We start from the raw sequence: 25,780 nt of genomic DNA on the forward strand, positions 1-25,780 counted from the left end.
CAACCTCTCTGTAGTCTGTATTTGGCACCATAGTTGCACTTTAGTTTTTAATCAAATATAAAAACGAACAAATAGACGCTGAACTTTCTGGTGACATCATTAAAAGTTAGAAGATTTTAAATGGCATAAAAATGGGGTCATTCTTTTAATTAAACGTTCATTTTTAATTGCATGCCAACGGCTAAATCAGACCTGATGCTCGCCACAGGTCATAAAAGCACAAAAGTATGTAATAATCACCTTAATTCAGAGGACAGCAGATATGACAGAAAAACAAAGGGACACGTAAGAGGATGGCAGCGAGAAAAGAAAAGAGAAAATCATCTCACAAAGCCAGACTAATCAAAGTGGAGAGAATTTGCGTAGACAGGTCACTGATCATGCACTCGGCATTTTGAGAATCTCCTTTAATCTCTCGGCTTCACTTGATTGAGAATCCAGTCGAACTTGAACTTTAAATGAAAATACCAGACTTATTGAATTTTTCTTTTTTTTCCACATTTCTTCTCTGACTCCTCTCCACTACTTGAGATCACATATACAAATCAGACCATACAGTACGTCAGTAAAGTAAAGCCATACTTTGCTCATTCGACACACGACAACACGGACTCTTATTACGAGCATTCATTAGCATCTCTTAATGTGAACTGCACTATTCACACTCTAATGTAATGTAATGTCATTTTCAGTGTTCATTGATGTATTTGTTAACAACTATAACTGCTCATATAAAATATCAGATTATCTAAAATGTGTTTGTCTAACTTGATAAACTCATGTCAATTTTTTAGATAATTTGTACCTGAAATTAAAGATATTTGAAGCATCAATTTCTTATTTAATATTAAATAAAGTGAAACATATGCTGCTGCAGGTTCAAACCAGGAACCTTCTTGCTGTGCGGCGACAGTGCTAGGAAATGATTTCACATGGCACATGGAGGTATTCACTAATCAGAAGATCAAAGTGTCCTTGTATCTTGTACCTTGGTCAAGATATCTCTATCAGGGTCGTGATGGGCTGGAGCCAATCCCAGCTGATACTGGACAAGAGGTGGACCACCCTGGACAATTTGCTTGTTCATCACAGGGTGGACACCAAACAACCATTCACACCCACCTACAGGAAGTGAGATTCATGGGTTTAACATGGAACATGGAGGTAGAGCGAGCCAACCGCTAATCAGAAGATCGGTGGTTCGATCCTCCACTCTGGACATCAAAGTGTCCTTGTACCTTGGCAAAGATATTTACTTCCCGACTGATATTGTGTGAAAGACTGGGTACACCCTGGATAATTCACCAGTTCATCACAGGGCACGTAGAGACAAACATTCACGCTCCTACATAAGGCTGGAGTACCCAAAGACCCACACGGTCACCAATGTGGATTAGTCGGGAGGCGGCAGAGGCAGGACTCACACACATTAAACTGCTCAAGAAAAATTACTTTTCAAGTTCACGGTGAACTTATGACTCCACTGATTGTATTTAAAAACCTCCTTAATTAATTATTCACACCACTATATGGTTATATTAGAAAAATGAGAAACTATATCCTTGCAAACTTGCCCATTCCTTTCCCCTTTTTAGATGAGAAACAGGCTTTACCTAATATCTTTTACCATTGATTTAATAGGCTATATAATTTAAGAGGAGAATATAACCAAAGAGCACCACAGGGTTATAGATGAGGCAGAAAATGTGTGAAGTGAAAGAAATTATCCAGAAAACAGCATATTCTCCCTTTAAACACACAGTTTAATAGTGCAGCGGAGTGCACAATCAAGTCCTATCCATTAACCACAAATGATGAACAGTTTCGAGAGTCTCATCATAAAATGAATTTACAGCAACTCTCGGAGCTCCCGTGGGAAATGAAAACAGCTCCTGACATTAATGAATCCTCCAAGTATTGATGCATACAGGGGAAATAAATAAATACACTTTATTTTGTCCTTAATCTTTCTGGCAACTCCATTTGTTTCTGCAGAACTCTTAGTTGGAACACTTAAAAAGCGTCTCATCAGGCCGAGACAACCTAAGAGGATAAATCCCTCAGTGGAGGAAAAAATAGATCCCTCAGAGTGCCCTGCTTTAAACTTCTGGTTAGATTTGATGTGTTACAGTGATTGTGTTACCTCTCGAGCTGTGAGAACTTGTCTTTGAGGCACAGCAGTCCTCAGACAGGAAAACAAGATGTATGATTTGTTGTAAAGTTGAAATTATGTTAAAGAAACACTTGGTAGAAATATATTATGTTGTGTTTATTATTGTGATGATATTTTGTGATTTAGCGCCCCTAGTTTCACAATATGTCTATTCGATTACATTGATATGATCAAAAACTAGCCACAACCTTGCAGTCAGCCTAGCTCGCCGTCTGTCTTTCAGCCTTTTATTTCACCAAGCTCTTTCCAAGTCTCAGATTGACTAAAGCTTCCTCCGTCAACGTCCCCTTCGGTCTTTTTGTCTTTGTCATTATGTCCATAGAGGCTGCTGAGTCCAGTTACATTGCCCGCTTGCTCATCTCTGGTTCTGGTCCACACCAGATCCACTTACCGTCGTCATTTCCTCACACCCCAGACCTGGAAACTTCCTCTTCTTCCTAGTTGTCCAAAACGCCTGTGGTACAAACACTAACACTGCCCTGGTGCTTGATTGCCACATAATTGTCTTTGAAGGTACTCAGCCATCCAGGTCATCTTTCTTTAAGAAGATTTGAATCTGGGGCAACTGGACTTGGTTGTAGATCTACGAAGACGTTTCACCTCTCATCCAGGAGCCTTCTTCAGTTCAGAAAACTCTTGGATGGGAGGTGAAATGCCTTCACAAACCTATAACCAAGTCCAGCCCCAGATACAGCTCTTCTCAAAGACTACCATATAATGTCAGCAGAAAGAACTACTTGTTCAGGAAACTTAAAAATAATAATAATCTAAAATTCTCTCCAGCAGTACAAGGATCCTTGTCAATCAGACTTGAGATGCTCACTTGATACCTGTTCTTGTGAAGGCATCCCACCTACCGTTGATTCCTGCTTTCCATTCCTACATCTGTTCTGTAAAAATAACGTGCTGCCCATTATCTCCAAGGAGAGTGATTTCTTCTTCTTCTTTCCTAACAGGCGGCTTGTATCCCGGTTATTCTGAGTAACGGCTGGGAGCTTCCCTTCTCTGAAGTCATCGACTGGAGGAAAGCAGCCATCATTGGAGATGAGAGACTGCTGTTACAGGTAAATGATGGACAGATTCTTTCTGAAGATAAGATCCTAGGATCCAAAGACATAAATAAGTGCAGATACTGATAATTTGAATGTGTATAAACTATTCAAGAGCTGTAAACTAAAAAATACAAGGCAACAGACAAAGAAGGGAAAAGGGAAATGGGGGGGATAGATACAAAGCAAACCATTTATTATTATATTATACAACTACAGCAGGTACATGGAGGTTAATAAAACCTGCCACAGAGTCACCTGCATGAAGAGGGCAAATCTTCCTCACACGGTATGCTATGAAAAAGATAAAACATGGCCTTTCAGCAGAGGCTAATTCAGTGTCTGGGTGGTGAAATGCCAACATCTTCCCTGATATAATTGTCATCTCGCTATTGGCTCCACATCCCCCCCCCCCCGGGGAAATTATAACAATACAGAAACACCATAGAGAGAGATAGATAGATAGATAGATAGATAGATAGATAGATAGATAGATAGATAGATAGATAGATAGATAGATAGATAGATAGATAGATAGATATGGAGGACGGATGGATGGATGGATGGATGGATGGATGGATGGATGGATGGATGGATGGATGGATGGATGGATGGATAGACGAATTGACAAATGATGGACAGATGGATAGATGATGGGTGGATGGATGGACAGATGGATAGATGATGGGTGGATGGATGGATAGATGATGGGTGGATGGATGGACAGATGGATAGATGATGGGTGGATGGCTGGATGGATTGACAGACAGATGGAGGACGGATGGATAGATGAATGGACAAATGGATGGATAGATGTATAGATGGATGGATGGATGGATGGATGGATAGACAAATTGACAAATGATGGATAGATGATGGGTGGATGGATAGACAGATGGATAGATGATGGGTGGATGGTTGGATGGATGGACAGATAGATGGAGGATGGATGGATAGATGAATGGACAAATGGATGGATAGATGTATAGATGGATGGATGGATGGATAAATGAAGGACGGATGGATAGATAAATGGACAAATGGATGGATAGATGGATGGATGGATGGATGGATGGATGGATGGATGGATGGATGGATGGATGGATGGATGGATGGATGGATGGATGGATGGATGGATGGATGGATGGATGGATGGATGGATGGATGGATGGATGGATGGATGGATGGATGGATGGATGGATGGATGGATGGATGGATGGATGGATGGATGGATGGATGGATGGATGGATGGATGGATGGATGGATGGATGGATGGATGGATGGATGGATGGATGGACAAATTGACAAATGATGGACAGATGGATAGATGATGGGTGGATGGATGGATAGATGATAGATGATGGGTGGATGGTTGGATGGATGGACAGATAAATGGAGGATGGATGATAGATGAATGGACAAATGGATGGATAGATGGATGGATAGATGTATGGATGGATGGATGGATGGACTTTTCTTCCACAGTGTGATATTAGTATTTTGAATTGAATTAAAGGTTTCAAACGTCTTTTCTCTGTGCAAATCTATAAAACAATGAACATTTATTCAATAAAAGTGATTAGACGTGTTTCATATTTCTGACACGAGGAGTTGTTTTCGTGCCATAAAAAACAAATAGTGGGAAAATGTTAATTATCTCAAAACCTGAGTTTCAGCTCAGAGTGCTTATTAGCTATTAGCATCTATCAACACATATCTGACTTTCAGTTCAGCTGACAGAAACGGGGGGATCTAATTGCAGTCGTGTGGCTTGTAGTAAATTTTATTTCATTCTGACATGACAGCTGTGATATTCACAGTCACTCACACCTCTGCCAGGAACTATTTTTATCAAGGACGGATTATTCCACAATTGGATCTCCTTCTGTTCCCTTTAATTACGACAGCGAGCAGAGCTTGTGATATTTACATTCTCTAATTACTCTATATTACTACGTGCCACCTGCATGACCTATGCCGACCCCTGGACATTGATACAGAGGTGTGAAAGTGTGTGTGTGTGTGTGTTGAGGGTTTGGACTTCATGTCTCTCTTTAATTAACGTGTCCCTGCTCTCCCATCGCGTCTCTGTCGCCATCATCACGATGATGATTACATTTTTTTCAGACAAGCCATCATTAAAAGTGTTACAATCTCGGCTTTTAGATGAAATAAAGCCGCCTTTTTGTCATCGAACATTAGAGAGTCCCTAATGTTGTTTTCTTTGTTCTGTTCAACAAAACAGAACCATCCATCTAAAAGCACGCCGACTGTTTGTGTTTTGACGGGGTGAAACACTGAGCACGTTCACGTTCACGCAGACACACGATGAATTAATAAACACAGAGAGGCAGGGATAATGACAAATAACTCTGAGGCTTTCAGGATAAAACCTGAGTACACAGCATGGAAAAATCAAACACATGATGCTTTTCACACATTAATCAGGATTGTTGTTTTGTCCCCACAATATTTACCATCTTGTTCTTCCACTTGTATGATAAAAATGAACTTACTGACATTAAATCTGCATTTATTGTTAATTAAATTGATCTATTACACAGTATATTTCAGTACAGTAGCTCTGTGGTTTCTCAGATTCTCTCCCGTTCTGTAATTTGTCTTTAAAATAAAATAATGCAGAAACCAAAGGACCAATGATTAATCCATAAATAATTGATATTTCCATTTTCCAAAGTCCAGTTATGAGTAAAAAAAAGACTATTTGCTGCTTTTTTAAATTACGATCAGTAAATTATGTGATAATCTAAATCAATAAACAACATATTAAACATGTAAAAGAACTCTTAACCGCAGAAGCTCAATCAAAATTCATGTTTTCACGGCAGAAATATATTTAATGTGCAGCATTTTACTTCCTTTCATAAGCAAATTGTGTCAAATTGTTGACATCTGCTGCTTAAATGACTGATTTACCTTCATGTTTCATTTCATTTTAGAAACATTTCCAGTGAATCAAAACACGAGCTCCCGAGCTTTGTATTACAGATAGTTCAAATTGTCATCAATAACTAGAACAAGAAATATTTATCATTACGTTGATGTCTATGATTTTTTTTCCCACCTTGTTTTCACTGTACATCTAAAACTGGCTCCAGGTTTACATTCTACTGGAAGCTGTAAGATTGTCAATAATTTGTCAATATTTTCTTCCTCATTGAGCTGCACTGCTGTTTGTTCTGATAAAGGAAATGGCTTTAAATCGATTTTTAGTGCTTTTGTTTATTCTCATGTTGAATCAATCGATATTTGATGTCAAATTCTGTTTTTAAACCTTCTGTTTTTGAGATAGAGCTGTTTGTTGATTGAGCAGGGGTAAAAACTTCAGCAACATAGGTTAATGGTTAATAAACAGTCATCGTGCAGAGCAGATGAAAACAGGTTTATTCTTGCTTCCTATACTTCGAGGACACCTTGAAACTGCTTAATTTGTTTCCTGCAGTTCTGAGACAGCTGGCGAGGTGACAACATGACATCAGTCTATGTAAAGGAAATAACAGACTGGACTCTTTCAAGCTCAGGATTTGGGCTTTGATGCTCCCAATTAAACACCTTCAAATAAGTAATTAAAGGTGTTAAAATACACAGAAATCATTTCTTTATATGGTCTAAATCTGACTGTTTGCACAACATGAACAAAAATGAAATAATAAACGAGAGCGCGCGTCTGATCGGTAAACAGATTCTGGATTCTTGCCCTCTTTGTCTCTTTGTCACACTCACATAGAGACTCACTGTTGAACACATCGGAGCTCTAACACCCGCTGAGAGAGTTGAATCTCATTACTTTCAATTACATCACTGAGAACTGCAATACCTGGCTGTTTAATATGTTAATATTCTATTCCCCCCTGTGGAGAGGAGACACTCACAAACACCCAGAGACACCAAACACACCCACACACACACAACGCCCCTGCTGAGAAACATAAACACCATTAGACTCAATCGAGGGGAAGAGAATGGAGCTGATTTGATTGGGTGCTGTGTTTATATTCCACCTCGGAGAGGTGAACAATTAATGTTGGCTCTGCTTGTCGCCAGATCACAGTGACATTAACGGCAAAGCGACCTCATAAACTGCGTCTTTAGACTCCGAGGTGAATGTGAATGTTTTCTGGGGCTCTTTATTTTGATATTTCTTTTAGTTTCCACAATCATAACCAGAAAGTTATTGTGTATTCTGTTCATTTTGGGGTTTAAAAACAATGATCAGAGTCCTTTTGCAGCAGGAAACACTAGAGCTGGCACTTCCTTTGTTCAAAATACAAACTATTATTGTTGGACATGAGAAAAATGAAATACTGGATCTGTAATCGTCCGTTAAAAGTGAAACTTCTCCCCGTTTAAGCACAACAGGCTGCGGGGGCATGTTCCTCAAATGTACCGTCCTTTTGTTTGCTGACTTTGTGAAACGCATTCACCTTTTTATCACTTTTGTTTGTCACGTACATGAGGCAGAGGAGACGCCACGAATGACAGAACACAACCAGACAGAATTTTGTAAAATATACCTGCAGGCTGATGTAAAAAGTATGTACTAAGCCACTCTTCTTTGCTGCTGCTTGTATTATTTTGCCATGCGGTTAAACAAGGATATAAACCGAGCTCAGACTCTCAACGTGTCTGGACATCGGAAAGCTGTTAAGCTGAATGATTTCAGACCTGAAGATGCAAACACAAACCGAGTGACTGAATCAGTATATCGTCTTAACAGAGGGAGAATGCGCAGGTGAGTAGGCGATCCAGAGGAGGTGGTGACAGGTGTCCAAAACAGAACAGACAGAGTGGGACGTGGCAGGAGGACGGCAGATGAGATTTACCTGAGGCACAGCAGGAAAAAAAGGAACAATGTTTGGCCTTAGTGCTTGTTACCATTATGGAAATGAACGGCCCAGGCGGCGTCTGGGTGGAAGAGTTGGTCTTTTATACTGCAGTCGTTGATCGGTGAAATGAGGAACAGGTACGGAAAATTAAGGGCACAACAAGCAACAAACTGGAGAGACTGTCAGACAAGATAGACAGAAACACAAGGCGATGGGAAAATGACAGGAATAACTCTGGGAAGAGAGACAAACAGCCTTCACATGACAAAAGTGTCATGATTTCACATGTCAGAACTGAAAAAACATCTTGTTCCAGGTTTTTTAAATGTGAGTATTTGCTGCTTTTCTTGCTTTTATATCATTGTAGATTAAATATCTTTGTATTTTAGACTGTTCGCCGGACATAACAAGCAATTTGAAGATGTTACAAAGCCAACAAGGCGTCGCCCCATAGAAATGAATAAGAAATCTGTTTTAGCCACAGACAAAGTTGTGGATAGACTACATCGGTTTATTGTTTGTTCAAACTGAGTATTTCGTAGTGGAAAATCAGTACGAAATCATCCAAGACAGGCTCATTGTCACTTGCAGCTGCCTCTACAACTTGAAGAGAAGATCTCTGCTTGCCAAGCAGCAGAACCTTCTCCTGGATCGTGACCAGTTGTTTCATCTCATCAGTCACTACGTCTCTGTTAGACCACACTGGATTTTCCGCTGGCCATGTTTGACAGGTTGGCACTTTTGGGTTTGTGGCCAGAACTCCAGAAGGGTCCTGGGCTCCAAATCCGCCACCTCTTTAAGGCTGATGAGGCTCTTCATGATGGCTTCCCTTTTCAGCTTCATTGTCTGTCCGAGCGGGGCAGCTAAAGTCATGTCCGACCTCATCAAGGAAGGTAGTTGGTTTTTCTCCAAACTGAGAATCGAGAGAGCGTCCTGCTCCATTTTCCTGGCACATGGGGATGTTTAGCTCCCTGGTCAGGTTGGCAGCATCCCCGTTCCTTCCTTGATTTCATCCCTCCACTGCTTCTCCCTGAGGGGTGTCACTGCTGCAAGCCACAAGCCAGCTGCTCATGTCTTCCATGACAATGTGAGCTGGGACCTCAGTTTGCCTCTGGTGCACCAGGATATTCAGGCTTTGAGTTTGTGGCTACATTACGTCTGCAGACCTCCCTTGAAGCAGACGAACAGGTCGAAGCGCAAAAACACAGATGATTTGTTGTCACTTTCTATACGCCCAAAGAAAATAAATAAATACCTTCATGGCATGGAGCTTTAACACCATAGAAACAAAAAAGTGGACACACTGAGCTTTTATCCAATAATAACTGGGAGAAGCAGCTCGAGAAACTCCGGCTCTGCCTCCTGGTCGTTCGAGTTTACCGCGTTGAACCGCAATGTTCCTACAGTAGCCATGAACGGACAAAATAAATACTGGCTTTTTCCTGCAGATTCAAGATTCACGATGGTGGAGTAGCATCTTCACAGCATATTCATATATTTGAGTTTAGAATAATTGCAGATTGCAGAATGGTATGAGGCTGATCTGTATTATATTCGTTGTCACGGTAACCAGCAATCTACAACAGGCTGACTGCAAAGGACCATCGACCTGAATCAGCTGTAACACCTGAACATAACTTACTGCTGATCAGTGTGTGAAAAGCAATTTAAGCAAGCAAGCAAGCAAGGACGATGGAATAAAATAACTAAAGTTATAAATACATGTTTAAGGTCATGGAAAGATATATCCGCTTTTGTGAAATTAAAATAAGATTTAAAAGACACATTTGGAACATGACAGGTGGTGTCTGTGACGGTGTACTTTCCTCTTGATTTGAACCTGTTTTTAATGGCTCTTTCTAACGGACACGCGACCGTATCTACCATAAGGTGTGAACACAGTATTAGACATGGACAGCAGGTGGTTCAGTCACCATACTATCCTGGGGATAAGCGAGTTGATGGACGGTGCACGATGTGGGAGTAGATGATGTGGGGAAGGAAGAATTTCCTCTAATCTTTTCTGCAATGTCCTCAAAATTACTTCTGCTTCCTCCACCTGTCTGTCCGGATTTTTATATTTCTTCTTTGCTCTACATACCGATTCTCTTCCTCTCACTCAACACTGTTTAAAATCTAACTAAATCTATCTCACTGTCATTTTTGTCTCCTTGATTTTCTTCCTCTCCTCCTCCTCCAGGTTCCCTCCATTACCCGGTCTGTGGGCCATGACAGGATCTTGGCTCTCCGCCAGCAGACTCAGTTCCTCTGGGACGCCTACTTTTCTTCTGTAGCCAAAATCGTCTTAACTACTCTGGAGGTAAGCAGGCATGTTGGAGCTGTTTTTCTGGGTGGGGATGCTGTAAACACTGGGGCTTAGATTGATAAGTTTAAGCCACCTCTAACAAAAACGAAGCCTAAAAATCGATTGACGACAAGCCATGGTTTCACATATCGCAAGCAAGACTTTGTTAGCCTAAATTAATAATAACATAACATAACATGGCATTGCCTCATGCAAAATCATCTATAATATCATCAAGTCTTATGTACTGATCAGTTTGAGCTCAATCGACATTAAAAAAGTTCCTTGGGGTGTTTAATTTCGCATCCAATGAAGCGCTTTCTCTCTTCTGACACCGCCGGAGTGGAGTGATCCCAGTTTGATACAGTGATTCTGAGGGCTGCTACAGTCATCTTTGGCCTGATTACTGTACAAAAGCACAACTTTATAACTTTATTTAGTGATTTTGGTGAATCTGGATCATATTTTATACAGAATATATTGGCTGTTTTCCCGTCTGACGTCCTCCAGCTGCTCAGCTTCAACTCTTGTTCGTCTCAGTTCCCGGATGAACAAATAGCTGTAGCCTAACCACTTGTTAAAGTAGCTAATTACCTAATAATTAAATGCTACTAACTGTATCAGTCATTAACAGGCATCAGAACCGTGTTTGAGACCAACAGAGGTACGATTGCCAGGAATGCCAGGAGGACAAACCCATCAAGAAAAACACCTCTGCTGTATTTCCAAACTGGCCATCTCTGGTTTTGGAGGTTGTGTTCTGTCCTAGGTCCGGTCATCTTCACGAACGTCTTGTGGTCCTGCCTCTGTGGGCTCTCATTTGCTAAAAAATAGAGTTTTTGGGTAATGAATGAACACATGGAAGAATCTGCCCATCTAATTATAATGCAGTATGAAAAGACAGAAATGTTTAAACACCTCTAGAACTAGAGTAAATTTGTTTAATCTTCTTTTAAGAATATTTTATGAAATTCAACCATCATCCTCAGTAAGTATCAGGAAGGAGGAAAGGAATCCAAGGCACAGTGTACATAGACTGAAAACAAACATTTCGATGCTGTAAGTTGAGACACAATGTAAGCAGAAGAGGCGAGCGTCAAATGTGAAGGAGGTCTGTAACTGCCTCGCAGCCTTCAGGTTAGAGAGACTGTGTTGTGTGTGTGGGTGTACATGCCTCCTCTCCAGACTGGAAAGCTACAGGCTGGCTCATTAAATGACCTCGCCAGCTCAAGTGTAGAAGATAAACTTTGTCTCATTGGTGCATTTTATCCTCCGCTGTTGTTAGTTCACTTCCTCACAGCCTTGATTCAGTCCTCAGGGACTGTTTGCTCTCTCGAGCTTGTTTGAATACAGACAAAGATCATAATAATCCTCTTTTATTACCACCAGCACCATCAGCAGCAGCAGCAGCAGCATAAACATCAGTACACTCACTATAATCTCTCTTGTAGCGCACATTAATGTTTACAATCATCACCACATTGACCACAAATATTAAAATCATTGTTACCGTCACTTTCTGTCAGAAGAGTCGTAACTCAACTTCAGTGGGAACAAAATATGTGATAATTATTAACATGTGACCATCTGCGTAAACTGACATTTAAAATGCATAAATTTAAGGTGCAGTCTTTTTTTTCACCACATACATTTGAACTTAATTGTCATACAGTAGACATTTGTAGATGAGACTTTGAGAGATCCAATACAAATTGGTCAAAAACACAAACACGGTGTCCTGAGCTCACAGTCTGGGCAGCCCGGCTAACAAACTGAGCTGAGATCAGCTAACAGCAGCTGTGTTGGGTGGATTTATTTATTAGTTTTAATTTTTATTTTTAATAATAAATAAATATACAAAAAGTAAAACATGCAAAAACATAAAGAATTAGAGAGTAATAGAATACTTCCAGGTTGCTATTTTTGATTTTGACAGTTTCAGATCATCAGCAAAGAAACGCACGATGCAGCGATAAAGTGGAATTAAAACGTATCAAATTAAGATAAGGATTTGAATACTTGCCTGAAGCTGTCATACGTTGAACTATTTAAGTGGATTAAAGTGAAGGGAATATAGAACATGCGTCACTCTAAGGAGGCTATTTAAAGTACTGCTTTATATAAAGTGTCTATTTATCAAGGCCTGTGTATTCAGATTAATAGATAAACAAACTCTGAATATTGATGTTATAACGTAACACAAGCGTTCTTCAAAATGCAGAATCCTTAAAATCACGGAGAAAACAAGACCTCAGTCACGCCACCAAACACCCAGTGCTAGCAGGGTATGAAATTAGACAGCAGCCCACTGACAGCCGTATACCTCTGGCCAGATGTGCTAAAAACTCTGAGCCAGCACGCCACCGGGCTAAATGGGTGAAATGAGGCGTTGTTGATAACTGTAGTGTCCCACATACTGCGAGCCTGACAGTTGGTATCAGGAGGTGTGTGTGTGTGTGTGTGTGTGTGTGTGTGTGTGTGTTGTGTGTGTGTTAAGAGCTGGCTGTAAGTGCCAAGCCAATTCTCCACAGATCAGTAGCTCTGGAGTCAGACGGAAAAAAGAAAACCAGATTGCGTTCTTCCATACTTTGTTCTCAATGCACTGATTTATCTATTTATTTAAATGGAATAGGTTATAATAACAATAATAATGCATTATGAAGTAGAGTTAAAATGTTTATAACATTTAATTTGAGTCAAAATATAAAATGTTTGTTTTTCTTTTGTCATTGATATTTTTACATTTTGATTGTTTTTTGTCCATGTTCATTTTATTTCTTTATCCATGTGCTTTGTTTTTTTTATTTAGATTTTTGTTTTTAATATTATTTTAAAAATTTTATATAAATCCTATTAATCCATAAATCCTTGAATCTATAAAATCTACTACTCACATAAAATTATTATTAGTAATATTTTAATTTTAATTAATTTTTTTAATGTTTAATATTACTTACATTTGTGGTCATTTCAACCAATTAGAGAATTAAAATGAACAGATTTACAAAATCTAAAATATACACAATACCAAATATAACAAGGTAAACAGTAAAGTTGTTCATATCTCAGGTTGCCTTCTTGTTGAGTTGCAGATTGATATATATGAGAGTACTGTACGTATGTTGCCATTATCGCACATTATGTCTCGTAATGTCCCGTGAGTAATTGCAGTCACTTTATTGGCTGTAAGATGAGCCTTAAACTGGAGTTCAAATACTCCCACTCCTGCATAATGCTTGTCTGACTTGATAAACGATGTTTCTATGGTGTAAAAACACTTGTTTAGCACTGAGTAAATAAATCCATCACACCTTAAGGAAGTCTGCTGGGGTTTGTCAGCTGGGGACCTGAATTTATTGCTTGAATTGGTGACAAGTGGAGAAAAAAAATAATTAAATGAAAGAAGAAGAAAGGAGGAAAACAGATTTCCTCATGGAAAAGAGGAAACAAAAGCTCGTCATTCAGCATCTGGCGAGGCAGCCGGCTACATGATCATCCCTCTGCCAGTGTCAGTCACCGCCTCTCATCCCTTAATAATGGAAGATAAACACAGTGTGTGTGTGTGAGTGTGTGTGTGCTACTTTCAGCTACTATAGTTTTTTTTTGTGCAAATTAAGATTGTACATGCATTGCCTGCTTGCTCCTGTTCTGGCACGACATTGCTTCCTGCAACAACCCTATTTTAAATCTGTTATTTATGGTAGAAGTCACACAATGTTGCTCTAAAGGTTTTACAACATTACTATATCATTTAAAAATACTAACATCTAAGTATAATTACAGTGAACCAATTACGTCCCCGTTGCTGAACTTTAGACATCTGTGTATTCAGAGGCCCAGAAGCAGGTTGAAGTTGTGTCATTGGTCTCCCTCCGAGGACTCGCAACACTCAAACAACTAACCTGACCTTTGATAACAAGCCAGATGGATAATATTAGCTAAATAACTAATGGACTCTTCATGTCGGGAGCAAGTTGACACCCCAAGTGAACCCGATCTAAAGTCCGCTCCACGGAGTCATTCCTCTTCTCTGGAGTTCCCAAAGCACCAGCTGCCGCTAAACCAGCCGGCTGTTCTTATTTCCAAATATTAGTACATGTCGAGAGAAAGTGTTGGCTTGAATGGGCCATATGATGGTGCTCATATGGACAAATGATAATAGATAATAGTGGAAAATAGAAATACGATAGTAATAGATAATTTTTCTGACACTGCTGATTCCTAAAATAGCTTCAAATAATCAGCGTGTGTATTTTTGTCACCATCTTTCAATTCAAAAACAACAAATTCTCTCAAACCATGAAGGAACATTTGAATATTCATAATTCCATAATTTGTAGATACACATTTTTCTTTGGACATGATATTATATAATGTTATTATACAGTATGTGTATGTATTAATACTGAGACTGTGTTACATTTGGGAAGCAGGGTGTCTGAAATAAAGACACAAAGAGGAAGAAAATCTGAACTAATCTTTGTCTTTATTTTCCACGTCTCTTCACTCCTCCACCTCATATTTTCTCACTTGCACCTCATTCTGTCTCCTTTTTTATATTTACCTTTGTGTTTTCATATTTTCTTAATTTTTTTCCCGCCATTCTCCTCACGTGCTTTCTTCTCCGCCTCCTCGTTTTGTTTCTCCTCCGTGCAGATCATCCAGGATCGCGTGGACTCCCATGTGTCCAGAAACCGGCTGTTGTGGAATTCCCTCCCTGGTGGTCTTTATGCACTCCCCCAGTACTCAACTGACCCTGCCCAGTTCCCTTTTTACTATGCCATACTGGGTAAGTGTCAAATTAGGAGTTTGGCCTGATGCCATTACAACCTTTGTGTGAACCTGACCAATTCATAAAAATATATGAAACATATCTGAAAACTGACTTTATTATACATATTTGGTTTGTTTCATTTTCAATAGATTGGCTCCAGTTTCCATGGTGGGTTAGTCAGAGTAGTTTGGCCCTTTTTTATCAGCAGATTCAACAACTGGAGCTGCACCAGAAGAAATTATGCACAGCTCATGTAGACAATTAAAGTACGTTAATACTCTTGGCACCGTGCTGCTGCAATTCACGTCAAAATTATTACCCCTCAGATTCATAACTCAGTCAAATCTGAACCCACAGACATGACACCTATATTTAAATTCATTGTGACTCTCACTACCAGAGGAAATCATTATCTCTGATTACATTGTGAATAAATGTGCATGAACCCCTCAGAAATCATAATAACATACTATATATTTATAATTATAAACCCAGAAGATGTTTTCTTTGGTATCAATGTAATTTGGTGACAGTTGTCCGAACACTCATGGGTACGTGGCAAACAGAAACTGCTAGCAGCTGATGTGATATACATTTTTAGTGCCAATTTTCTAAAAAAAACAAATTTACAAAAATAAAAGTCAAGTTGTAGCTTGCAGCTAATTATCCCCAGATGCTCAGCCAAAGTATGTTCCAAAAAGCCAAAGTGTGATGAACATATATAAGGGTAATTCGTAGGTATGGCAAAGAGTGTCAGTCTACCCATTCTCCGTATTTTCTCCTCATCTTTGGCACTGAAAGTACGGTAGCATTTCTACTTCTTCTTGGCAGAGATCACCTGTCAATCAGCTTGTGATGCCTTCCTTCTTTTGGATTTTATGTTAGTTTGATTTGTAGCTGAAATTCTCTAGAGTTGTGCAAGTTCCAGGTTTTCCTTCAATTTTTTTCCAAGTAAGCTGTTGCTGCTGCCACGAGGATCTTGCTTGGAAGCTATTGCTGGATGTTATTTGCCCTGACAGGACTTATCTCAGGACATGGAAAGCATATAAAGAGTCCAGGAGCTGGTTGCTGGTTGCAGGAACAAACATGAAAGTAGAAAATATACAAGCTCACCCCCTGATATACACCGATCAGCCATAACATTATGACCACTGACAGGTGAAGTGAATAACACTGATTATCTTTTTACCATGGCACCTGTCAGTGGGTGGAATATATTAGGCAGGAAGTGAACATTTTGTCCTCAAAGTTGATGCTAGAAACAGGAAAAATGAGCAAGCGTAAGGATTTTTTAACGACTTTGACAAGATCCAAATGGTGACGGTTCAAAAGTGGCCCAAGGAAGGAAAAGCATTGAAACGGTGACAGAGTCAAGGGTGGCCAAGGCTCATTGATGCACATAGGGAGCAAAGGCTGAATCGTTGAAAGGCGTCAGAACATGCAGTTCATCGCAGTTTGTTGCATATGGGGCAAGCATAGCCACAGACAAATCAAAGTGCCCATTCTGACCCCTGTCCAATGCTGAAAGCACCAACAATTGGCACGTGAGCATCAGAAATGGACCACGGAGCAATGGAAAGATTTGTTTTACATCATGTGAATGGCCTGGTTTGTGCATCATTTACCTGGGGAACACATGGCACCAGGATGGGAAGAAGCCAAGTGTTGGGTCCTGCCATTCATGTGGATGTTACTTGATGTGACACGTACCAACCGACCTAAGTGTTGTTGCAGACCATGTACACCCCTTCATAGAAACGGTATTCCATGATGGCAGTGACCTCTTTCAGCAGTATAATGCGCCCTGCCACAAGGCAGAGATGGTTCAGGAATGGTGTGAGGAACACAACAAGTTCAAGGTGTTGACTTGGCCTCCAAATTCCTCAGATCTCAATCCATCTGGACCAACAAGTCCAATCCATGGAGGCCCCACCTCGCATCTTACAGGACTTAAGAGATCTGTTGCTAACACCTTGGTGCCAGATATCACGACGCACCTTCAGAAGTCCAGTGGAGTCTATTCCTCCATGGGTCAGGGCTGTTTTTGCTACAAATGGGGGACCTACACAATATTAGACAGGTTGTCATAATGTTATGACTGATCAGATTATGTTGCATTGCTTCTCAAATGAAAGGGTCATTTAAATAGGAAAAATGTGTCTAATATATACTGTATATGTTGTAAGACTGCTGCTGAAGCAGAAACTTAAACCTGCAGGCAAAGAGCAAAGAGAAAGTGTGTGTTTGTATACGTGTGTGTGTACATATATATATATATATATATATATATATATTATATATATATATATATGCATGCAGACTGGAGTGTTTCTCAACAGATTGAGGCTGTAACTCAGATCGATGTTTGTCTTTCTCTGAGGAATTGTGGACACAAGGGTTAGAGGGAAGAAAGAAGGGAGGGGTCGAAGGATAGGAGGAAAGATGGGGGCAGTTTGGTTTATGCCGCCGCAGTAAATCACTATTTTAGCTGCTGCCATCTCCGGTGCTGCTGCTCAGGGAATAACTCGTCGTCAATGCCGTGTCTGTGCGACGGTCTCACTCTGCTACCTTCCCATAACTTTTGATGGCGAAGCAGTTGCAGCTTCTGCCCAATAGTTTGAAAAAAGTTTGACTTACTGCTCAGACGCTGTGGCCTCAGGAGCTGTGAGAGTGATTTTGATGGCTGGAGTTACATCTTTATTTTAGTTTGTGGAAAAGTTGTGCCGCTACGTGGGCTGTGGAGCCACTTTCAGCTCTGTGTGAGTGCGTGTTAGCTTTCCACTGTGTTTTCCTGTTGAGAGTCTGGCTGGTTTGGCACACTCACACTCACTTACTGACACGTGAGCAGCACCTGCCAGCCAATAACTCCACAATCCTCTTTCAGTTGGGTTTAAAGCTGAACAGGAGCCACAAGAACAAACCTTTACAGAGGGGAGAATAAAGAATGAGACGGGAAAAATAGTGCTGGTTTAAGATAAACTAATTGCTACCTCATCTGCTAGCTCACTCAGTATTGGCTTAGGCCTTGCTGCAACAACCCGGGTTTGTCTCCAGGCTGTGGCCCTTACCTTCATAGAACATAACTGGGAAGGAAGTTGGGAGGAATCTTTTGATCCCAAAACGCAATAAAGAGGATTATGATTTTTCACGACTATTTCCAGTTGTGTTAAAGTAAAGAATCAAGGCTCCTACCGTGTATTTAGATTTCATAGAACTTTTTTAAGAACAATCGTGGGTGGAAAAAACTTCATTTCAGGAATTCATTCCTGTTAGTTTGAAATAGTTTTGATGATTCATGGAAACGCCTGAACATTCTCCGTCGTTCTCCGTTTAAATCAGTTCATTCATTTCAACTTTCAACAAGCGTGTTAATGATTTTATTTTCAATACAGCAAGGCCAAACCTGCATATTTTTGTTCTCACTAAGAAAACTACTACACTACTGTCTGCAAACCACATACTGTTCTTAGTTATTAATCAATAAAGCTCATGTGGTAAAGCGGGTCAGTCCTTTAATCTCTCTTCTCCTGCAACCTTTTGCACTGGGCTACACCTCCCACAATATTGGTGCCACATTCATATTGAGGTCAACTGTGCAGTGACATTTGGCAGCGATCTCATATATAGTCTTTGTGAAATCCACAATAAAACTTCCATCCCAAATAGAATGATATGAAAGGATCGGTATGAATGCTTTAAGTTTCATTAGATTTTCACTCACTTGGACTGTTTTGCTTTCAGAGAGAATACGTCTTCAGTACTTGGCCACAATGTGTCTGCTACTTATTTTAAAGGTCGGCAGGCCAGCACGGGACGATACGATACCGGTTTAATGACGCCAGATGCAATAGAATAATGGATGCAATGGGTAAGAAGATATTGGCACTTGTCTGTAGACAATGACGGAAATGCAGGACACTGCAAACTGGAAAGAAACACCACTTATCAGCCTCTTACAATGTGGTCCTGATATCCTTTCCCACATTGATTCATGTGACTCTTAACAGCTTTCACATGACATCCAGATGGACTTATGACGCACATGTGACCTCAAACAATTTCAAGGTGTGAACAAAGAGGTTAAATACAGATCAATTTCCACACCGAGGAAGTCGTTCAGATGACTTTACCTTCAATTCAGCGCCTTCTGATATGCAGCTTGGGCGTCACGAGATGCAGATTTTAAAACATAAGACGCCACTATTTCCAAAGTACTGCTTTTTAAATAAGGGTTAAGCACTAGCGTCATCTATTTTTATCCATTTTCATGCTTCATATCAAAATCACCTTGTTCTAATTGGGAGAACAATGTGTCTGCAAACACTGCATTAATAAACAAATTATGTAATTTGATTAAAAAAAATCAAGGTGGCATAGCTCGCACTGGGAGAAGCACATAAAGCAGAAGGACTGAGTCTATTTCTGTGACCCCCCCCACGCCCCCCACAAGGGCAGACATCGCGCTTCCATAAATACCGCAAAGTCCACCTGAGATGGTTGGTCAGGGGGCCCGGTGTCAGAGAGATGGATAGAGCAACACTAAAGAGTACTCTGGCTCCACTTATCCATGAGGATGTCTATTCCCTTATTCCCGTACCCACCCCAGCACTCGGCGTGCCGTGTGCCTCCAATCCTGGAGGCCCTTTTACTGAGCGCCTCACGTTTGATGATCTAAATTTTTACGAGTGACAACCCCACAGGGAAGTATTACCTGACTTTGCAGTGTTTTAGCACCTTTTAGCTTTTTGTTTTGGTTGTACAGCTTCCCGCTACTGTTTTGGCCAACAAGCAGCAGCAGTTTTAAGCAGTATAATTAAAATGTCAGTGTCGAGTTGATGCCGATATATGGTTTAATGGTTTTATAGTGAACCAACGTGATGTACTGTCGGGATGAAGAGATGAGGGTCAAGGGATGAAGGGTAGGTGGATGGAGGGTAACAGATGGGGGTCAAGGGATGAGAGGAAGGGGAAATCAGAAGTCATGGATTGATGGAGTTCGGAGATAGGCCGGTATTGGCTGGAGGCGGGAAGACAGGAGGAAACCAGGAGGGAGTTGAACCACTGAGCAGGGGAGCCGTCTCTTCATCATTTTATTGGATTAGAGCTCCAGTGGTCCATGTATTTGAATGAAAGAGAGAGAAGGGGAGAAGGAGCTTGAGGGGGAGGGATATGAAAATTGAGTCAAAGATGAATAAATGCATAAGGAGTGCTGAAGTACTCTAGGTGAGTTTGAGTCGTGGTCTTTGCTCCCTAACCTAGATATAAGATTTAATTCAAAGATGTCACATGCATGCTGCAAGATATTTACAATGAATGAGATGACTTAAAGAAATTTGTCTCCACCAAGCATGAGTTATACATCCCTGTCCTCTTTTATGGTGGAGGGTCTTCATGTGTTTTGTATGATGCTGTAATCTCAAAATGTATATGCTGATTATAACCTCATTATAATAAAAAAAAAAAGATAGTTGTGTCCCAATGTCTATAATATCTTTAATTCACATGATATGTAATAATAATCTTCCGTAAATGTTACAAACCATGTTACAAACATCATGTAATGTGGCTTTAATTTAGCTTTGTGTGCTCATAGTGGCAAGAAAGCAAGGCAACATTAAGATTTAAGGCAAAGTATAAAAAAAAGTATAGAAATATGTATTTTAAGAAGTGATTTAAAAGAAGTGACTGATTCTAGAAAACATATTCAGAAAATAAAATCCAGTCGTAGAAGCTGATGGTTTATAATATTGATACATTTCTTTGGCGCAAGCTGCCACAGGGGGAATCAATTTCCTCAAACCCATTTACCCATTGTACCATATGCTTTGGATCATTTATCGGAGTTAGTAATTTAAAGTTTGGTTCCGCTTCATAATTTTTCTTTTTGTCCCGTTTGGTTCGTTTGTTTTCCTCCAATAAAATGCAAAAAAAAAAGAAAAAAAAGTAACTAACGAGCTCTTTTTACTGTGAGGTTGTAGAAAATACAATTACTTCATTTTATAGGAACAACTCAGCGTGATTCACAATTCACTAAACGAGACACTCAAAGCAAACTGTTCACTCCTGAATTAGACGTGTTTACTCATGCTCAGTCAGGGGGAGCGGGGGGGGTATATATCCTGTCAGAAAGATTGATGACGAGTGCAGCACAGAGCAGCCTGTGTCCAGTTAACCGTTATGGGGCTTTATGGGGAGCTGCATCTGCACAAATCGGTGTTAAAAACCTAAATACAGTTTAGCTGTGACAACTGTTTCTGAACTCTGTGTGTGTGTGTGTGTGTGTGTGTGTGTGTGTGTGTGTGTGTGTGTGTGTGTGTGTGCGCGCAGGTAAGAGCCCCTCGCAGCAGTTCACAGCTGTGATCCATACGGTTACTCCTCTGCAGTCCCAGATCTCCCCCGTGGTGAAGCTCATCATCGCTGTAGCCAAGTCCAAGTTCTGTGCACAGGTGGGAAGTGTTTGTACGTCTCACTGTGACTTTGGTGTCGGTGCAACAAAGAGAAGTGATAAATAAATAAATAAATAAATAAATAAATAAATGTAGCCGGTCAAACACAAAGATATCAAAAGGACTAAATTTTCTCATCACTTGTGACATAATTCATGATTTTATTCAAATCTTTCTTCCCCCGATGCTTCACTTTTACTGTTCTACTTCTATTAATTTTACTTTTCTTTCTCTTTTCTTTTTCTTGATTAAATTTGCAACTTCAGATAAAAAAAACTGATGAATGGGTACAGCCATTTCTCAAATACAACAGGATATCAGGACCACTGTTTGATTTCAAAGAATGAAGTCGTAATATTTGGAGAATAAAATCACAATAGTACAAAGGTTTTTTAGGTTTTAATACTTTTATTTTCAAATATTTTTATTGAGGCGCAGAGGATTATATATATATAGATACATTCATAGATATTAAACAGATAAAACAAAAGATACAGGAGGTTCAAGCAGCATTAAACACGAACAATAAAGAGCCGTAATAACTGAGTAGTTAGTAATCCATGATTTTATGTTGCCATGACATTTTTTTTAACTAACCATCTGCTTTCAGCTCTGTTTATCCAGTGGTCACAATTAATACTGATACTATATATTTTATATAGCAATTATTATACTGGCCTTGATTCCTTAAATGTCTGTTTGATACATGGTCCTATATGTATAAGTCTGTAACTCATAAATAAATAAAAACATGGTCCTATATGTATAAGTCTGTAACTCATAAATAAATAAAATGACTGTATATTTTATGATTTTTTTTTAGAAAATTACAACATTTTTTCCCAAAACATTTTTATTCTGATAGTTTTAGATCTTTTTACACTTATTTATATAATAATAATAATAATAATAATAATAATAATAATAATAATAATACATTTTATTTAAAAGCACTTGAGCACTCAAGGTACTCAAAGACACTTTACATAAGAAGAACATCAAATCATCAAAACAATATGAGATAGTACATTAAAAACAGAATAGACTGAGCTAAACATTAAAAGCAATTTTAACTTTTAGTATATACTTTATACTATGTTTAAAAACATGCATAATCTAATGTATAATGTTGTTTAATGACATTAACTGAATCCATGTGCTTTTCCTCTACAGATTGTGGTTTTATGGAACTGTGACAAGCCTTTACCTCCTAGGAACAAGTGGCCCTCCACCAGCGTGCCTCTCACTGTCATTGAAGGACAGACCAAGGTAACAGCTGCTGGCTTCTTGCATCCATTGTGTATTTTAAAAAAATCAAACACTTTCCTGTTTAGCAGTGAAGGCGTTTTTCTCAACAGATTTGCTCAAATGTGCTTTGGCTAAAGTTTGTTGGCTGTCTACACCAGAAATGAAAGAACCAACTCTTCGGCTTCTCGCTGTTTTTTTTAGATACCACAAACCCTAAACTTTAAGACAACAGAGAGTGAGTATAAAAGCATAATTTAATACCAGTACCAGTCTAGATCCAGATGTAAAGAAACAGCTTCCATACGAGTCCACTGAGATTCTTATTTCTTAAAAGAATAAACGCATCATCATATTTTAAACCCTCAACACATTTACTGCTAAAGATAATTGCCTGAGAGGATAAAAGACAGCATGATTCTGATCACCTTCAGCCTTCAGCTTTAAGGTTAAAATAGTCAAAATATCTCCTGTATCCGTCAGCAAAATATTACATTAAAATCTCAACGTCACCAGTGTAGAAACCTAAATTGGAGCTAAAATGCGTTTAGAGTTTTGCTGTAACCTCGGGAGGAATTTTGCACCGCTCAGACTTTCTCTTCATGATAAATGATTCAGGAAATTAAGCAAATACCCATGAGAACGCCAGATGTTCACATCCTTGTGGGCTGTTATTATATTAAAACCCAAAGAAAAACAAGAGTGGACCCTGATTAAGGCTCATTCAGGCTGAAATGTATCAGTCAGTTTAAACTTACTGCAGAGTGCCTCAGACTCTCTTTTATTTGCCTCCTCGTAGCTCAGCCCATTGAGTATGTTTGATGCAGACATTTCTGCACCAAGTGGCACTTATGAATACATGGTCTTTGATTCTGTTGTCTGCTTGCAATTGTCCTGGTCTTACTTTTTGGAGGCTAATATTGTGGAAATTACAATGAGGTACTTTGCTGATATAAAACAAAGCAAACATTTTGGAAGTTATTCCTCCCGAACTTTATGCATTTGTGAGCAAATCTGCAATCAGCAACAAGGAAATCTGTTCGTTATATAATATTATATATATGTATTTGTTGCTTCTGCAGTGGGTTTACCTCAGTGTGTGATACATACATACATATATATATATATATATATATATAATATATATCATATATATATATATATCTATATCATATATATATATATATATATATATATATTATATATATCATCACCCACGCTGGTGTTTTCACTTATGTTGCCAGGTTAAATTAATGTACACTGGCTGCCAGTTTATTTTGTATTTTTTTCGAAGTTACTTGTCAATGGCTGCCAGTTAATTACTCTGACTTTTTACAGTAATTTACTTGTTAACATTTCATTATTTTGTTTTTTTTTTTTTTTTAGAGTAAGTTACTTCAATGGCTGCAAGTTTATTATGTGGGGTTTTTTTAGAGTAAGTCATGTCAATGGCTGCCAGTTTATTACTGTGGGTTTTTTTTAGAGTAAGTACTTGTCAATGGCTGCCAGTTATTACTGTGTTTTTTTTTAGAGTAAGTTACTTGTCAATGGCTGCCAGTTTATTACTGTGGGTTTTTTTAGAGTAAGTTATTTCAATGGCTGCAGTTTATTACTGTGGGTTTTTTTAGAGTAAGTTACTTATCAATGGCTGGCAGTTTTTTACTGTGGGTTTTTTTTTAGAGTAAGTTACTTTCAATGGCTGCCAGTTTATTACTGTGGGGTTTTTTTTAGAGTAAGTTACTGCACTGGCTGCCAGTTTATTTTGTATTTTTTTCAGTAAGTTACTTGTCAATGGCTGCCAGTTAATTACTCTGACTTTTTACAGTAATTTACTTGTTAACATTTCATTATTTTGTTTTTTTCATTTTTTTTAGAGTAAGTTACTTATCAATGGCTGCAAGTTTATTACTGTGGGTTTTTTTTAGAGTAAGTCACTTGTCAATGGCTGCAAGTTTATTACTGTGGGGTTTTTTTTAGAGTAAGTTACTTGTCAATGGCTGCCAGTTTATTACTGTGTTTTTTTTAGAGTAAGTTACTTGTCAATGGCTGCCAGTTTATTACTGTGGGTTTTTTTAGAGTAAGTTATTTGTCAATGGCTGCAAGTTAATTACTGTAGGGTTTTTTTAGAGTAAGTTACTTATCAATGGCTGCAAGTTAATTACTGTAGGGTTTTTTTTTTTAGAGTAAGTCACTTGTCAATGGCTGCACGTTTATTACTGTGGGGGTTTTTTTAGAATAAGTTACTTGTCAATGGCTGCCAGTTTATTACTGTGACTTTTTAATTAATGTAAATTTCACAGTAACAGTCTTACAGTTTCATTTCAGTTTCAGGTCTTACACAAGAGGAGTGTCAGTTCAAAGGTCACCACTGAAAAGAACATGATAACAGAATTAACTATTGACGAATCCAGAGGTCTTATACAATCATATATACAACCAAAATGTTTATAATAAGCAACTGTCCCAAAAAGTTTGTGTCAAAAAGTTCTGGAATTCAGTCAAGAGTAAATCCACTGAAAGAAATTGGGGATATTGTACACCAGCTTTTTAACCGGTGTAATCAGGTGAATTTTAAAGGCCCTGATTACCCTCACAGGTGTTTTCAATTATTTTAGCTAATTTAACATCTCCACAGGACTCCCTCTCTCTCTCTGTGTGCGTTTGGCTGACATGTCCCTGAATGTCTTTGGTTACTTTTGTCACACCTGTTAGTGTGGAAAATATCACACCTTCCCCCCAAATTAATCTAAGAAGAGGTTGAAACATTCAAAATGAAAACACAGCTGTGTCTTTATTGGCTACCTCCCCCTGAAAACCATCCAATAAGCCGTCCTCACAGTGGACATTTTGACTTGTGAAACTTCATATTAATATTAACAACATTTCATTTGTGGGTGTTGTTGCCACCATCTGGTTCAGGCCCGTCGCCAAGCAGTGCCAT

General features: G+C 39.1%; 1 protein-coding gene across 1 annotated transcript in view; it reads left to right on the forward strand.

The window, feature by feature from the left end:
* Positions 1-25,780, forward strand: part of LOC104932462 (exostosin-1a) — an 85,672-nt gene that overhangs the window by 35,977 nt on the left and 23,915 nt on the right. The window contains exons 3-7 of the mRNA XM_027284607.1: positions 3,130-3,237; positions 10,270-10,389; positions 15,031-15,163; positions 21,476-21,594; positions 22,768-22,863. Of these exons, the coding sequence (XP_027140408.1) occupies positions 3,130-3,237; positions 10,270-10,389; positions 15,031-15,163; positions 21,476-21,594; positions 22,768-22,863 (576 nt within the window). The remainder of the gene's footprint in view (positions 1-3,129; positions 3,238-10,269; positions 10,390-15,030; positions 15,164-21,475; positions 21,595-22,767; positions 22,864-25,780) is intronic.

The sequence above is a fragment of the Larimichthys crocea genome, chromosome XI, assembly GCF_000972845.2.
Source record: "Larimichthys crocea isolate SSNF chromosome XI, L_crocea_2.0, whole genome shotgun sequence".
In the NCBI taxonomy this organism is placed as follows: Eukaryota; Metazoa; Chordata; class Actinopteri; family Sciaenidae; genus Larimichthys; species Larimichthys crocea.